The sequence below is a fragment of the Sparus aurata genome, chromosome 10, assembly GCF_900880675.1.
Source record: "Sparus aurata chromosome 10, fSpaAur1.1, whole genome shotgun sequence".
Classification (NCBI taxonomy): domain Eukaryota; kingdom Metazoa; phylum Chordata; class Actinopteri; order Spariformes; family Sparidae; genus Sparus; species Sparus aurata.
Window position 1 is genome coordinate 8,727,622 of NC_044196.1, and position 11,588 is coordinate 8,739,209.

Consider the following 11,588-nt stretch of genomic DNA (forward strand, 5'->3'; position numbering starts at 1 on the left):
ACAGTACAACCAGGTGAAGCCTGTTCCCTGGACAAGGCTGTTACTGTTTGACTGAAAGCTGCTGAGGACAATGTCACGTACATTTCCAGGATGAAGACGAGGTTAAAGGAGTGCAGAACACGCTGCCAAAGTTCAGCCCGACTGTAGGCGTGTAGAAAAGAGTCATAAATGTTTCCAAAGTTCAAGCTGCTCCTTTCCTGACGGTATATTTCCCTCCTCTCATAGATGGGCCAGTTCAGGGATTGGTGATCTCACCATGCTCCAAAGTGCAACAGCTGACGAGACAAATCGCTGCAATTCAAAGAGCCATAAAAGAGGGTTTGTTTCCTGCTCGATGCTTTTACTGGCTGAGAGGAGGTGAAACTCTTCAGACGCTCAGCCATTTCCACTAAAACAACAACAAAAAAATTGTTGTTCGGAGGTGAGATGGCGCAGCAAAGAAACCGTGCGGACGATCTGAAATTCAGCTGTTCGATCTGTCTGGATCTACTGAAGGATCCGGTGACTATTCCCTGTGGACACAACTACTGCATGAAGTGTATTAAAGCCACGTGGGGTGAAGAGGATCAGGAGAAAACCCACAGCTGCCCTCAGTGCAGGAGGAGCTTCACACCGAGGCCTGAGCTGCTGAAAAACACCATGTTGGCAGAGTTAGTGGAGGAGCTGAAGAAGACTGGACTCCAAGCTGCTCCTGCTGATCTCTGCTATGCTGGAGCTGAAGATGTGGCCTGTGATGTCTGCACTGGGAGGAAGCTGAGAGCTGCCAAGTCCTGTCTGCAGTGTGTGGCCTCTTACTGTGAGCAACACCTGCAGCATCACTTTGAATCAGCCGCTTTAAAGAAACACAAGCTGGTGGAGCCGTCCAAGAAGCTCCAGGAGAACATCTGCTCCCGTCACGATGAGGTGATGAAGATTTTCTGCCGCACTGATCAGAAGTGTATCTGCATCGTCTGCTCAATGGACGACCATAAAGGCCACGACACAGTGTCAGCTGCCACAGAGAGGGCAGAGAAGCAGAAGCAGCTCGCTCAAAGTCGGCAGAACGTCCAGCAGAGAATCCAGGACAGAGAGAAAGACGTGAAGGAGCTTCAGCAGGAGGTGGAGACGACCAATCGCTGTGCTGATGAAGCAGTGGAGCACAGTGAGAAGATCTTCACCCAGCTGATCCGTCTGGTAGAGACCAGACGCTCTGATGTGAAGCAGCGGATCAGATCCCAGCAGGAACTGGATGTTAGTTTGGCCAAAGAGCGTCAGGAGAAGCTGAACCAGGAGATCACTGAGCTGAAGAAGAAAGACGCTGAGCTGGAGAAGCTCTCACTCACAGAGGACCACACCCAGTTTCTTCACAGCTACCCCTCACTGTCAACACTGACTGAGTCTACAATCTCACCCAGACCAAACATCGACCGCCTGCAGGCCTTTAAGGACGTGACAGCAGCTGTGACAGCAGCCAGAGATCAAATGCAGCTGATTCTTACAGAGAAATTACGTTTCCTGGAGCCAAGAAGCAGAACTGAGTTCTTGCAATATTCACGTCAGATCACACTGGATCCAAACACAGCAGAGAACCGTCTGGTTTTATCAGAGGAGAACAGAAAAATAACACGTAATGATAAAAATCCACCATATCCTGATCATCCAGACAGATTCACTGACACACCTCAGGTGTTGAGTAAAGAAGGACTGACTGGACGTTGTTACTGGGAGGTGGAGAAGAAGAAGAAGAGCGGGGATGTTTATGTAGCAGTCGCTTACAAGAGTGTTGGTAGATCATGTTGGTTTACAAACACTAAGAAGTCTTGGTCATTATGTTGTTACAGTAGTGGTTATGCCTTCTTTCATGAAAATCAGTTTACTTCCATCTCCGGTCCTGTCTCCTCCAGAATAGGAGTGTACCTGGATCACAGTGCAGGTATTCTGTCCTTCTACAGCGTCTCATCCGACACCATGAGACTCCTCCACAGAGTCCAGACCACATTCACTGAGCCGCTCCATGCTGGATTTTTTCTTTGTGATCCTGATGGAAACAGTGCTGAAGTGTGTAAAGTGCAGCAGTGATTAAAGAGGCAGAGGAGAGTTTAACATCAGAGAAATGTGTTGTAGCTTCTCTCTCTTTACAGGGAGAACTGAAGTGATGTGAGCCCGGATGGTTCTGCTGATTGGACCTCTTGTGTGTGTTGTATCAGATGCAGAATGTGTATATATGTGTGATGGTGATGAGCTGCTGAGCTGCCACGTCCTTATTGAAGCAGCAGTGAGTTCAGCTGACAGGCGTTCAGCTGGATGCCTCAGATATTATAGAGTGTTGTGTTTTCCTCTGGATGGAATCTCATCTGGGTCCAGTTTTATTGATGTGACGTCGTCTATCAGTGTGTAACTGTGATCAGTTTGTACAATCTAATAAATGTGTGACGTGATGCTGGAATCAGACTGTATGTTTGTTTCTGCTCGGCTCAAACTTTCATTCTTCTCATCGAGCGCCGACACATCATTATGTGAAGGAAGACGTCAAAACCATCAACTACTGATGAGCAGCAGACCAAAACTACAAACAAATTAAAAAGTAAATTAAAAGTTAAAAATTCAAGGAAAGAACAAAAGGAAATGAAGTGAAAATACAGAATAAAAAATTACATAAGAAGTATTAATAAAAGACAATAATAATAGATAAAATAACAATTAAATAAGAAAGACAACAAAAATAAATTAATAAGATTAAAAGTAAAAATAAAAAGATGGAAATGAAAATAAATAAACATAAATACCATTAAAATAAATGAATAAAAGAAAAGAAAAAAGGAATACAATACATAGATAAAAGAAAAATAGATAAAATTAGAAGTTAAAATTAGAAGAAAGAAAAAGTAAAAACATAATTCAAAGACAGACAAATAAATAAAAAATGTAAATAAATAAAATAAAATAAGAAACGAAATTAAAATAAATAAATAAAATTAAAGAGGAAAATTAATGAAAGACATTAAAAACAAAGAAAATTAAAAATATGATAAAATATAAAAAATTAAGAGTAAAAGTAAAAATTTAAAGAAAGAAATAATTGTTTTTCATTGAATGACAGTTTAAAAAAAACATAAATAAATACAAAAAACCCCCCAAAAAACAAATAAAAACAAACAACTGAAATGTGTCAACGTTTTATTTGTATTAAAGTTGGAATGTTTGGTTCGACATTAAACATGTTACAAAGCACTTCATGAATCTCTTTCAGTGTGTCTTTAACACACACACACACACACACACACACACACACACACACACTGACTGCAGGAAGTCAAACTGGGCGTAAAGCAGCTTGTAACGTCTGCAAACCTCCGTCAGAGCAGTTTCTGTATGAGTGGTGTGTTCATGTGACATGAAGGTCACACTGTCCTCCACTATGAACAGGCTGCATGAGGATTTCTTTAAGGACCTACTTGGGTTGAGTTATAGCCACCCTCTTACGCTGTGCACTAACCCAGAACCACAGAGAAAAATCTTAATAGCTCTGCACTTACCTATAGACCTAAGCATACAAGCGTAAATTTGTTTTTAATCTGTAATAGCTTTGATAATATGTGTATGGTTTAATCTTAAATAATGTAGTAATATTCTTAACATGACCATGTTTCTCGTTGTGGTCCTGGGGGTGGCCACTTTCATCAGAAGTGAGCTAGCTGCTAGGTGGCTGCTGAACGGACCATGGCAGACCTCTGCTACAACGAAGGTAAGATAATGGCTGAATTGGAATTTATAAGCCAAATCAAGGTAATCAATGATACAGGCCAGTTGCGCTAAAATGAAAGTCATGAGACGTCTATCATCAGACGAATGATAATGAAAAGAAAAGTTAAACATGAACACTAAGCTTTTCCCTCCAAAAACGTAAAACGTATCTAAGTAATACACAGCTGTTCGATGTCACCCTGCCTCTCAGAATGCAAAACTGACATTAAGAACAATGTAATAATGCCATAATAGCTGAACAAGTACTTGGGTGTGTGTCTTTTATTAATATTTACCGTTCAATAACTAAATCGCTGCTGCTGTTCCATAGAAGAACATGACAGCCAGCCTGTGTTTTGGAACTATTGGGGCTTACATGAACCACGTGACCGCCCCGGCAGCGACATCACAGAGTGTCACAACTCTTTCTCTTTGTGGCACTGGGTGAATCCCATTCAGCTGCTGGGTCTTTGTTCCTGTCGTCTTGCTGCCATGACGATCAGCTGGTCTCCACCAGCGACTGCAGACAGTGTTCAGTCTGTTACATCAGGTTCAACACCTGCAGCCGTCATGGAGGACAGAGACAGAGCACACACACCACTGAGTCACACTGACATTCAAAGCTTTCCTTCTGTCAGTCACACAGGAAAGTAACTGAGTACATTTACTTAAACAACACTGACATCTTCTGGCTGGATGAGGTTTCTCACATTAAACTGACAGCAGACATGTTTTCTGCTTCTGTGTATCATCATGTAGTAAATACTGATTGTACATTGTGATGATATCTGCAGAATGTATATAATAAAGAAACCATAAAGGAGGTTAAGTGTTGATCCATTTCTATTACAGACTAAATGATTAAATAAACTCATGTTATGAACCATGTTGTTGTATTTGTGACTGAAAAAGAAACGATCCAGGTTTCTTTGCAACAGCATGTCAACAATAATACCACATGGAAACACCAGGGGGGAAATTCTGTCTGCTGTCACTGTGAATTATATAAGGTGAGTTGTTAAAAAACTCTCTTTTTAGTAAACTTTGCGTACACAAACAATGTTCTCAATGCTCGTGTTCATGTGTAGAGACCCTGGTGATACTACGAGCAAAGTGTCATGTTGTGTCGAGCCTTCTTAGTGTTTTAAAAATAACGATTTTGATGCTATCGTAAAAGTGCCCATAGCACTCCCATTGAAAATGAGTTTGACCCTTAAACGAAAACGAAACTACGGTAAATCTTAAAAGTGCCTCTTTCGTCGTAATTATGCTTTTACACAAAGGTTTGACTAATATACATTCACAAAGAAAGCCTAGGTCGCATTTTGCTGAGAGTTTCACTTTAACTGAGTCAGTAACCCTACTAGATATTGAGAATAGAGCGGTCGCCATTTTAAAATTGTTTCCTGCCACACAACACTTTTACCCTCCGCCTTGGATAGATGTATGTTGACATCTATGGTTTCCTTTTGAGCAGCTTCCTCGGACAACTTATCAACCTTTTCATTTGTTGTAATACCGACATGAGCTGGGACCCATACAGATGATATTTCTACCACTCTGCTTTCCACATCTCTGACTGCCAGAAGAATATCATATACAAGGTCTTGTTGACTCTTTGATGACCCTTTCCCAATACTAGTGATAGCTGAGTCACTACATATCAACACTTTCTGGTTCTGGATCTGCTCAGTCCATTGCACTGCCATCAGGATTGCATATAATTCCACTGTGAACACACTTCGTTTGACATTTGAGGTTCTCTTAAAATCTTGGGCATTCCATCCCTGAACACCAAAAGCTGCTCCTGTAACGCCTGTTTCTGGATCTTTGGAACCATCAGTAAACATTAATATGTGTTCCTGATATCTTTCTCTTATATAACACTGGAATTCATGCACCAAACTTGACTCAGCATTATCTGACTTAATCCCAAGTGCCTCTAAATCAATCTTTGGGACCTCCAGTTGCCATAAAGGAACTGATGGCCACAGCACTCCTGGAGAAAGGTTCTTGTCATGTATTGACATTTCCTGTGCCACTGCCTCCCTGTCCATCCAGAACTTGGAAGTCTTGCCACCTCTCTCTCCCAGCTTGCCTGAATTGTTATCTTAATCACACCTTTGACCCAACAAGACTACCCAATAGTTAGCCTGAAGCTGCTTTCTTCTAAAACAGAGTGGCACTTCTCCTGTTTCTACCTGCATGAACACACTGGAGAGGGTCGCACAGCTCCTGTACATATTCTGAGTGCTTTAGCTTGGACTTTATCTAATCCAGCTGAAACTGATATAGCTGCAGATCCATAAACCAAACACCCATATTCAATCTGCTCCCCATTCTGTCCCAGCAAGACATCTCATTAAATTACTCTTTTACATGTATCTACTACTTTTGATACATGTTCCCTCCATATAAGTGTTGAGTCAAAAAACACACCAAGATATGTTAAACTTTTAACCCTTTCCAAATTCCTCCCAACAGCTCCAGTTTTATGTCATCTCATCATCTGTAACCACTTTATTCCTTTTATGGGGTCGCAGGGTTTGTTGCTGGAGCCAATCCCAGCTGTCTCTGGGCGGGGGCAGGGTACACCTGGACAATAGTTGGACGATATGGAAAAGTGAGTCAAAGACCGGGAGAAACAAAATAATTACCTGACAGACAAAGTCGAGGATCTGGAGAACCGCAGTCGCTCCTCAAATCTGTGGTTCCTGAATGTCCCTGAGCGTGCTGAGGGCCGTGACATGCTTGGCTTCATCCAGCAACTTAATCCACAACTCCTTGGCAAGATGAACTTTCCATGTTGGTGTTTTCTTTTCTCTACCCTCACCAGTTTCTCTCCTCCATGTGCAGAGTTTAGTATAATTTTGAGCCGTTTGGACTGATCTTATGTGGACACATTAACTTTCTCATGACACTAACTGTTGAACAGTGAGGCAGCAGCTCTGTTTGCCGTTAACCGCTGTGGAACTGTCGCAAAGTGGAATCTGCAATCAACCACAATCTGTCGTAAAGACTTTACTTTCACTGAGGGACACTTTCTGTTCCAGTATTGACTTTTTGGTTCCCCTTTCCTGAAGTCTTAGTCGGGACTTATAAATGACTGTCTTATTTCTACATATCTTTTGTTTCTCTCCTTCTTTTTATATATATTTTCTCACAACCCTGTTTGTGCAGAGCGTGACAGGCTTATTTAAGCTGATGTCTCACCTGGGAGACTCTTTATTAATCATTCCTTATTAATCTTTACCTTTGTTTCTCCCACATTAGTCCAAACTCCTTTTCACCTGCTTTCTCCTGAAAAACCTTAAATTAATAATACAATCTGTCTGTCCCATCATAAAATATGCAGACTGAACTCTGTTTTGTTGTTATTTCTTTGTTCAGCTCCTGTGTGTGTGTGTGTGTGTGTGTGTGTGTGTGTGTGTGTGTGTGTGTGTGTGTGGACTTGTGTTTGTATGTGTGTGTGTGTGTGTGTGTGTGTGTGTGAGGTTGCATACCTGTGTGTGTGTGTGTGTGTGTGTGTGTGTGTGTGTGGACTTGTGTTTGTATGTGTGTGTGTGTGTGTGAGTTTGTGTGTGTGTGTGTGTGTGTGTTCCTCTCCAGCTGCTGGCCTCCACCACTGCCCCCTGCTACTGTCACATATTGTACAATCTGTGATGTTGCATACCAGTTTTGGTACTTGTGTACATCTCTGCTGTCACAATAGTGGAAACTTATTTGTCTCATATGAATAATGAACTTAGTTAAAGGTCTGCAAGTTGTTCACCTGAATATAAGAAGTTTGATACCTAAAATTGACCTTTTAAGAGTCTGGAATACTGACAACAAACCTCATGTAATCACTCTCTCAGAAACCTGGTTGAACAGTAATATTTCTGACAATGATGTCAAACTTAACAACTATGTCCTCTACAGAAGTGATAGAGGCTCTAGAGGAGGGGACTTCTGACCTATATCTCTTCAAGTCTGACTTCAGAGCTCGTCACACCAACTGAGAATCCTTTGTACTTTGAATGTCTCTTCGTTAGGATAATATTTCATCAGAATAAAAGATGAATTATTGGCAATATCTATAGACCTCCTAAATCTCCTACAGAATCTACAAATCGTATTTTATCTACCATTTACTCCTCAGACCACTCAGGTAAGAATATTCTCTCAGGGGATTTTAATTCTAACTGGCTACACCGTTCCTCTCTCAATGATCACAATCTTTTCAACAGTATAAACCTCACACACCTTATAACTGAATCCACCAGAGTGTGCTCTAACTCAGCTTCCCTGCTTGACTGGATACTCGTCACCCATCCTGATAGAATTATTCAATCTGGTGTATTATCGGATTCTTTTAGCGACCACTCCATTGTCAAGCTGATAATATTAATCCTGATCTCTTTAACCAGGACATTTTAAACATAAACTGGGAGAGGTTTCAGTTAATACCAAATGTTGAAGATGCGTGGCATTTCTTCGATACCGAGTTTCTCGAGGTCATGAACAAACACGCGCCCTGGTCAACAATCAGAGTGAAGTGTAGACACTTACCGTGGATTAAAGGAGAACTTATTAATTTATTCAAACAAAGAGACACGGCCTGGAAAAAATATCGAGCACTAAGGATGTCTCTGATTGGAATGCTTATAAAGATTTGAGGAATAAATTTACAACTAAAACAAGAAATGCTAAAGCCAATTACTAAAACGACTCCCTAGCAACCAATTTTTAGAATCCCAAACAGTTCTGGAAGATAATCACTAGTGTGACTAACAAATCTACAAAAAACTTCACTACTCATATTAAAATGAATGACGAAATTATGAATGATTCAATATTAATTGCAGAAGCCTTTAGTCAGCACTTGTCAGTAACTGTCAGTTCTCTGTCCAGTGATCACTGCTCTGACCTCAGCCTGATTAATGAAAGGTGCAGAAGCTCCTTCTCCTTCAGAACCATCACCTCAACTGAGGTCCAACGAGCCATCGACGGCTTAAGCTCTGGGAGCAGTTGTGGTCTAGATGGGCTGGAGATTAAATTCTTTAAACTGGCTTCTCATGTCTTATCATTTCCTCTGGCTGACCTGTTTAATTTATCTCTGACTACCTGTGAAACTCCCTCATCTTGGAAATATGCCAGAGTCAGGGCCCGAGCCAGGATTTCTGAAATACAGAGGTCAACATTCTGCAGACAACAAAATAACAAACAAACTTGTTGTTGATGAAATATAGGCAAAACTGTTCAGTGTGTGTCTTTGTATGAGTGTGTTGCTGTAACTGTAAAATACATATAATAAAACTGTAACTGAAGTATTTGTGTGTGTGTGTGTGTGTGTGTGTCTATGTGTGTGTGTGTGTGTGTGTGTGTGTGGTGTCGCTGCCTCACCAAAAACTGAAACTAAGATGATCTGTAACTGTATATAAGTATTTTGGTATAGGCTGTTGTGATTGAGAGAGAGAGAGAGAGAAATTTAACCTGGATCAAATCAGTTGACTCAGAACTGTTGATAAATAAAGAATGCATACAGGTAACAATAAGTACAGTGGTACCATAGCTTACATTTTTCTTCATCAGAGCAGTGACTCTGGTCTTTGTATGTAGCTGGTCATGGGTTGATAATGGACCTGACTGACTCCACATGCATCTCACTGGTTCCTTCTCCTGCTCTGTAAGTAATTAGAAATTGTTTTAAACCAGCTAGTGTCTGAGACGCAATGTAAGCATGTAAAAGTCAGTGAATGAACGGTTTACCCCTCCAACTAGACTCAGTCAAGTCAATTTAACTCAAACTTCTCTGTTTCACTGTTATGAAAGCGTGCCTTGTGTTCGTAGCTTGCTGTGCTGTAGCGTTAGCATCGTTAAATGGATAAAGATGCTGTTAAAGTTGTTAATAATCTGTGATGATAATCTAAAACCAGCTGATGAAAAATTTACATCAGACCAGAGAGAGGCCCTGCGGTTTGGGTGTGTTGTCCTTTATTAACATTCTGATGGTGTGTGGGAATAATTAGACAACAATTCAATCTGTTCTTGTAGTTCTATTTATATACTCTAGCAGACAAATACGCAGTAACTCATCATGGTATCCAGCCTGAACCTGTTCAGGTACATACATGAATGATAGCCGTGCCAAAGAGTATTAAATCAGAGTTTCTCTTCCTGGTCTTTGATCTGCCTCATCTGGTTCATCTTGTTCTTGTCTTAGACTTGAGTTCACTTTTGCCTCTTACTTTTCTTTGTTGACTTCAGTCCTGACAACATAATTTTGTGTGTTGCTGTCCTGTCTATCACACTCACTCACACACTCATCCAATCCCCATTCTTCATCTCCAGGCAGTGTGCTCAGGTGAGAGACTGGCATAGGGCCAAGTACAGTACACTGATCCGCAGGAATTTCGATGGTAAAAAATAATAAGGGGTCATTGAAATTAAAATAATTTTCAAAATAAATCATTAAAATGATCCTGCTTGTAGTGTATTGTGAGAAACATGAGAAGACCTGCCTGATTAAACTCAGTCCACTGCTACAATTCAAAGGTTTATTTACTCAATAATTCAGTTATACAAAGACAATTATAGTAGAGAAGGAAGATAACTGGATAAAATAGATTTGTAGAATTAGAAATGTCACAGTTACGGTTCAGGTGTACATAGGTGTGTCGGGGCAGGGTGGTGCTCCCATTGGGCCGTCCGCCCCTGTTAAAAATGAACAAATCACCTACTGGGTATACTTCACATTTCCCTCCTTTTCCATAGGCTACCATCGTCTGCAAATACTGATTTTCCAATTCCTGGTCGAACATTAGAAGAAACATCATTAATCATTATGTTGAACAGCAGTGGACTAATCACATGACCTTGTGGTGTCCCATTTTCTACCAAACATCTTCTAGATGTTTCTGTCCCTATTTTCACCTGAGTACTTCTATTATTCAAAAAGTCCATCACCTAGTTTAAAAACATTTTCCCCAATTCTTGGCATATGCATTTTGATTAAAAGACCCTCTACCCCATATCATGTCATATGCTTTTTCCACATCTAAAAATACAACCACGACAGTCTCTTCCTTTACCTGTGCTTTTCTTATTTCTTCCTCAAGACATATGATTGAATCAATAGTACTTCTGCCCCTTCTAAAGACACTCTGACAGCTAGCCATCACCCTCCTTTCTTCAATAAAGTGCATTATCCTTCCATTCACCAACCTTTCCATTAACTTACCTTACAAGTGAGACGTTAGAGCTATTGGTCTTTATCATGCGGCCCTTCTTAATGCTGTAGAATGATCCATTAACTTGAATGGGCCTTCCCAACGTTCAGTGGTTGATTATTTTCGTGGAATTGACCGTCATGGAAAGTGGCCTTTTTGCCTCTGATTCACGTATTTCAGACATATTTGGCTTATGAGTGAACTCTCTTACCCTGTATCTCATAAATCTAAAGTATAGCTCTGCAGGCAACTCTTTTGTACTGAACTGAACCAAAACTGACTCGGTTTCTTTTTTTCTCACCTCCCTTGGTCAAGCGCTTTGCACTCTGAACAGCATCACATTTTTCTTTTACACTTTTAACCAGCTCTTTCATCTCAGTTGCTAAAGGAATCCCATAAATCACTCCGTTACTTCCTTGTTCACCCACTTTCACCACCTTCACCACCACTGCTTTCCCAGCTGCTTGCAGCTTTGAAGCTCTTCAAGATTCAAGATTCAAAGATTCAAAGGTTTTATTTGTCACAAACTCACACAGGATGCGCAGTGGAATGTTTTTGTGACATGTACTGTACTTCTATGCTTAATTTAAGTAAAGATAAAAATGTAATGCAGTGCAAGTAAAATACAATAGAATATAATGAATATAATAAATA

General features: G+C 40.6%; 1 protein-coding gene across 1 annotated transcript; it reads left to right on the forward strand.

Moving 5' to 3' along the window:
• The first annotated feature begins 382 nt into the window (after positions 1-382).
• Positions 383-2,425, forward strand: LOC115589206 (E3 ubiquitin/ISG15 ligase TRIM25-like). The gene is made up of 2 exons (XM_030429978.1): positions 383-1,451; positions 2,033-2,425. Exons 1-2 carry the CDS (start codon positions 427-429, stop codon positions 2,034-2,036), a joined length of 1,029 nt encoding a protein of 342 aa, XP_030285838.1. The 5' UTR covers positions 383-426; the 3' UTR covers positions 2,037-2,425.
• The last annotated feature ends 9,163 nt before the right edge of the window (positions 2,426-11,588 follow it).

What these genes read in the sequence shown, in the direction of transcription:
- LOC115589206 (XM_030429978.1), top strand. Translation starts at nt 427, where the DNA reads ATGGCGCAGCAAAGAAACCGTGCGGACGATCTGAAATTCAGCTGTTCG.